A 5000-nucleotide genomic window follows, 5' to 3' on the forward strand; every position below is an offset into this window, starting at 1 on the left:
ATATCTACCACTGCCAGAATACACACAGACAGACAGTCAGACACGTCTCTGAGGGAGTGACGTTATGAGGCCCTGTGTGTGAGTATCGATCCAGACCATCTGGTGGTGGGATACCTGTTGGGATCCATCTGCTTCCACTCCGGAATGCGGGATTGTTGGGAGTAATTGTTGGACATGTAGTTTGATATATCAGACGCACTGGAGTTATCAGTTCTGTGTGTGTGTGTGTGTGTGTGTGTGTGTGTGTGTGTGTGTGTGTGTGTGTGTGTGTGTGTGTGTGTGTGTGTGTGTGTGTGTGTGTGTGTGTGTGTGTGTGTGTGTGTGTGTGTGTGTGTTCACCTCCAGAAGCATGCTGATTACACAGCGGGTCTGCCTGGCGTGTGTTCCTCCAGACGGGTAGATTGAGGAGTTATGGCCCAGAGCTCCTAGACGGAGCTGTCGGCCGTCCTCCACCTGAACCGGAGAGCCCAGAGCCGGCTTGTTTCTGCTGCTCAGCGCTACGACCGACACACAGAGAGCTCTCTGTAGCAAGAAGAGCTGGCAGGAAGAGACATAGAAGAGAGAGACAGAGCGATGTAGAGGAGAAGAGATGAACTGAGAGAGGGAGAAAGGACTGAGAAATGGAACTTCCCTCTCATGACTTGATTCACTCTACAAATTCCATGAGTATTAGTGTCATTAAATAGCCAAGGAAATGAGTGCTACTGAGCAGTGAGCACTGTATCCAATAGGTGATTGTCACAATGGCAGAATAGGTGAGCTCTTTGAATCCACCTTTACAGAGAGGAATAACAGTGTGTTCAAATGGCCAGGTTTAAGTCTCCAGGCATGAAAAAATCAAATAAATGAACCGAACTAGTGTCGACTGTTTTTCCATGACAAGACCAATCCTTCGTTGTAGCCAAGAAGCAAAGCAGCAATGCTTTCTCAGACTTGAACTTAGGGACGCATTTCCCAAATCAAGATTGCGATCCGAGCACAAACAACTTTTCGATCAAATCGACTTCACCGTCCTCCTCGATGGTCTGGACGGCTCCTTGGGCCCCGACTAACTCTCTGGGAGTCGGATCGGATTTTGCCTGGAAAACATTAATGAGAGTACATTGAATGGAGGGCCATGGAAATCCCTGCTGGGACTGTTGCCAGGAAACAGAACGATGTTGTAGTCTCAACAGTGAAATGTGTGGGATCCCAATGAATGATCTCAAGCCTGAATATCAACTACAGAGCTACCTGGTTGGTTCCATACTGGTGTACTGGTAGGGCACCCTAGTGCTCACTGGTGTACTGGTACGGCACCCTAGTGATGACTGGTGTACTGGTAGGGCACCCTAGTGATGACTGGTGTACTGGTAGGGCACCCTAGTGCTCACTGGTGTATTGGTACGGCACCCTAGTGATGACTGGTGTACTGGTAGGGCACCCTAGTGATGACTGGTGTACTGGTAGGGCACCCTAGTGATGACTGGTGTACTGGTAGGGCACCCTAGTGATGACTGGTGTACTGGTAGGGCACCCTAGTGATGACTGGTGTACTGGTTCGGCCCCCTAGTGATGACTGGTGTATTGGTAGGGCACCCTAGTGATGACTGGTGTACTGGTTCGGCACCCTAGTGATGACTGGTGTACTGGTTCGGCACCCTAGTGCTCACTGGTGTACTGGTAGGGCACCCTAGTGATGACTGGTGTACTGGTTCGGCACCCTAGTGATGACTGGTGTACTGGTTCGGCACCCTAGTGATGACTGGTGTACTGGTTCGGCCCCCTAGTGATGACTGGTGTACTGGTTCGGCACCCTAGTGATGACTGGTGTACTGGTTCGGCACCCTAGTGATGACTGGTGTACTGGTTCGGCACCCTAGTGATGACTGGTGTACTGGTTCGGCACCCTAGTGATGACTGGTGTACTGGTTCGGCCCCCTGGTGATGACTGGTGTACTGGTTCGGCCCCCTGGTGTAGCGAGCCAGAGGGTCCACTGAGTCCTGGGAACGTTCCCCACAAGGAAAAATATGTCAGCTTTTCCAACTGAAGGGTTTGGCTGACGTTTGGTTTTCAGTTGGCGGTGCCAGACACATTTCCATGTTAGTTTTGTAAAGAGTTGTGATCGCCACGACCCCCCCCCCCCCCTCACCTCCATGGACCCACACTTCATCCAGAGGGACTCTCTATTTGTGTTGAATTGTTTGTGAAGGTTTGCTCTTTATTTTGTCTGCCCTCTGTTCAACCCTGCTCCCCGAGTTTAGGGCAATAGTTGTCCCGATTATTTGAGACAACTCTGGCTTCCCCCTCTCCTCTCCTTCAGGGATCGGTTGTAACTGCCCACCTGCTAACAAGGGACCTTTGTTTTACAACATGCTTACATGAGCAGAATAGCAATGGTTGTGTGTGTGTGTGTGTGTGTTTCTGTATGTATGTGCACGTGTGTGTGTAATGTATGTATGTGCACGTGTGTGTGTAATGTATGTGTGTGTGTGTGTGTGTGTGTGTGTGTGTGTGTGTGTGTGTGTGTGTGTGTGTGTGTGTGTGTGTGTGTGTGTGTGTGTGTGTGTGTGTGTGTGTGTGTGTGTGTGTGTGTGTGTGCTGCCTCTCAACAGGCGTAGTGAACATCACAGCTGCAGCAGCTGAACTCACCGGCGGCTCCACTGCACTCAGCAGCTCATTAAGAGGCTCAACAAAGGACGCTACGCTAGCAGAGTAGCTGCTAGCGCTGGTCCTGGTAGAGTGCCCCTCTGGCCCAGTGCCAAGTGCCCAGTAACCAGTAACCAGTGCCCAGTAACCAGTGCCAAGTGCCCAGTAACCAGTGCCCAGTAACCAGTAACCAGTGCCCCTCTGGCCCAGTGCCAAGTGCCCAGTAACCAGTGCCCAGTAACCAGTGCCCAGTAACCAGTAACCAGTGCCCCTCTGGCCCAGTGCCCAGTAACCAGTAACCAGTAACCAGTGCCACTCTGGCCCAGTAACCAGTGCCCCTCTGGCCCAGTGCCCAGTAACCAGTGCCCAGTGCCCAGTAACCAGTAACCAGTGCCCAGTAACCAGTGCCCAGTAACCAGTAACCAGTGCCCTGGGCCAGAGGGGAACTGGTTACTGGTTACTGGTTACTGGGCATTGGTTACTGGGCGCTGGGCGCTGGTTACTGGTTACTGGTTACTGGGTACTGGTTACTGGTTACTGGGCGCTGGGCTTTGCTCAGATATTAATAGAAATAAACAGTTAGGAGACCAACAGTGTTAAAGTCTTGCACAATAAGAGATAATACAATGAAATTAAACAAAATAAACTATAAAATAAATGCCATGGTATTTAAAAATATGAAAGAAATACATGTAATATTGGAAAGACTTGAAGATATTAAGACTTCATTCTATCATGTCGGAGCGTTTCCTATTTTTGAAATAGGTATTGTCAACGGAAGCTCCCAGAGCCAACAGCCAGCACAGTTTACAGCGCTAAGCTCTCAACCCTTCTCCCGTCTCAGGACTTTGAACGTCTTTCTTATCTTCTCGTCTTGTGACTGACTCACAGAGCAGCTGTTTCTTCAGGAACAGAAAGAATTTGCCTCATTCCTGAACTCACTGTCTTGGCCATAAATATGTTCAGTGTGTCTCCATCTCTCTGACCCCTTATCCTCTAGACATATTTACTTTCCTCAATGTTTACCGAGAGGAAGTTCTGCCTATCTCAGATTGCGAGGTCAGATCAGGATGTTCAGACATCACAGTCTGAACCATTTGCCAATGAAAATATGAAAACTGTTTCAGGTTTTTTATTTCGGTACAGACGTTAACCGTGTTGCCTATTAATCATGATCTCTCTGTGTTGCAGAGATCGGACCTGTTACCATCACAACAGACCCAAAGAAGTTCCAGTACGAGCTGAGGGAGCTGTATGTCCAGGTGGGTCTACCGTATTATAAACAGGAAGTCATGCCTTTTGTTTGAGACGTTTTAACTCCAACACATCCTTGTCGGAAAATAATCTTTTTCTGATTAGACAAGTCTTTTGTGTCATGATTACGGTTTTGTTTATTCACATTTATTTTATTATTTGTCCTAGTTGAGACCGTAAATGAAATACGTCAATACGTCTTGCAAAGTTTGTGTAGTAGTAGTAAAGAAATAGATGCTGACTAGCATAGCATTATATATGAAGTATTCCCATAACTGATTTTCCAAAGACAACAACATGCAGTGGACCAGTGAGGCGTAGAACGTTGTGTGATTGTTGAGGGTCATAGTAAGTGTTATGTGTATCTCCTAGTTTGGAGGTGCCAGACCTGGGACTCTTGTCCATCCCCTCTCATGGAGGTTCATCCTAGGCAGGTCCTCGAGCGTCCTAGTGGTCATGTGAGGTGGCTGTGATGGGGAGGGGTCGCCTTCCTTTCTAGCTTTCCATAGTTGCATAATATGAAATACCCTTTGCACTCATATTCTCAGGTTGGGTACACAGCCAGATGATCACCTCTTAGTGTCTGTTTCGTTCTCCAATGTAATAAACAGAAGACGTCTCTGTATGTCATCAAGTAGGAGGACTCATATGAACACAGCTTTGAGACAAAGGATAACACAACGCGTCATTCCAGATGTTGCTTTGCACGATGTTGTGGCCTAGCTATCAAGTGATCTCCACGGACAGAAAGACAGACAGAGAGGCAGACAGACAGGTGTCTGAAATGCTGACATGTTGCAAAAGACAGCTGTGTTTGACCCCTGAGAGACAGAGGGGGGCGCGGGGGGGAGAGATCACAGAGAGAGGTAGAATGAAGAGAAAGAGTGGAACAAGCCACACACACACATAGACACACATAGACACACACACACACACACACACACACACACACACACACACACACACACACACACACACACACACACACACACACACACACACACACACACACACACACACACACACACACACACACACAAAGGCATGAGTTGTTAACCGTCTATGCAGCATTGGTTAATTTCTGGTCCCTCGTGTGGGGAGAGCGGGTCAGTAAATG

The 5000-nt window shown here is 48.5% G+C and overlaps 1 protein-coding gene across 1 annotated transcript in view; it reads left to right on the forward strand.

Moving 5' to 3' along the window:
- The window catches only part of hmcn1 (hemicentin 1), a 102954-nt gene that overhangs the window by 9545 nt on the left and 88409 nt on the right, over positions 1 to 5000 (forward strand). The window contains exon 2 of the mRNA XM_056603397.1: positions 3821 to 3891. Within this exon, the coding sequence (XP_056459372.1) occupies positions 3821 to 3891 (71 nt within the window). The remainder of the gene's footprint in view (positions 1 to 3820; positions 3892 to 5000) is intronic.

The sequence above is a fragment of the Gadus chalcogrammus genome, chromosome 12 (assembly GCF_026213295.1).
Source record: "Gadus chalcogrammus isolate NIFS_2021 chromosome 12, NIFS_Gcha_1.0, whole genome shotgun sequence".
Classification (NCBI taxonomy): domain Eukaryota; kingdom Metazoa; phylum Chordata; class Actinopteri; order Gadiformes; family Gadidae; genus Gadus; species Gadus chalcogrammus.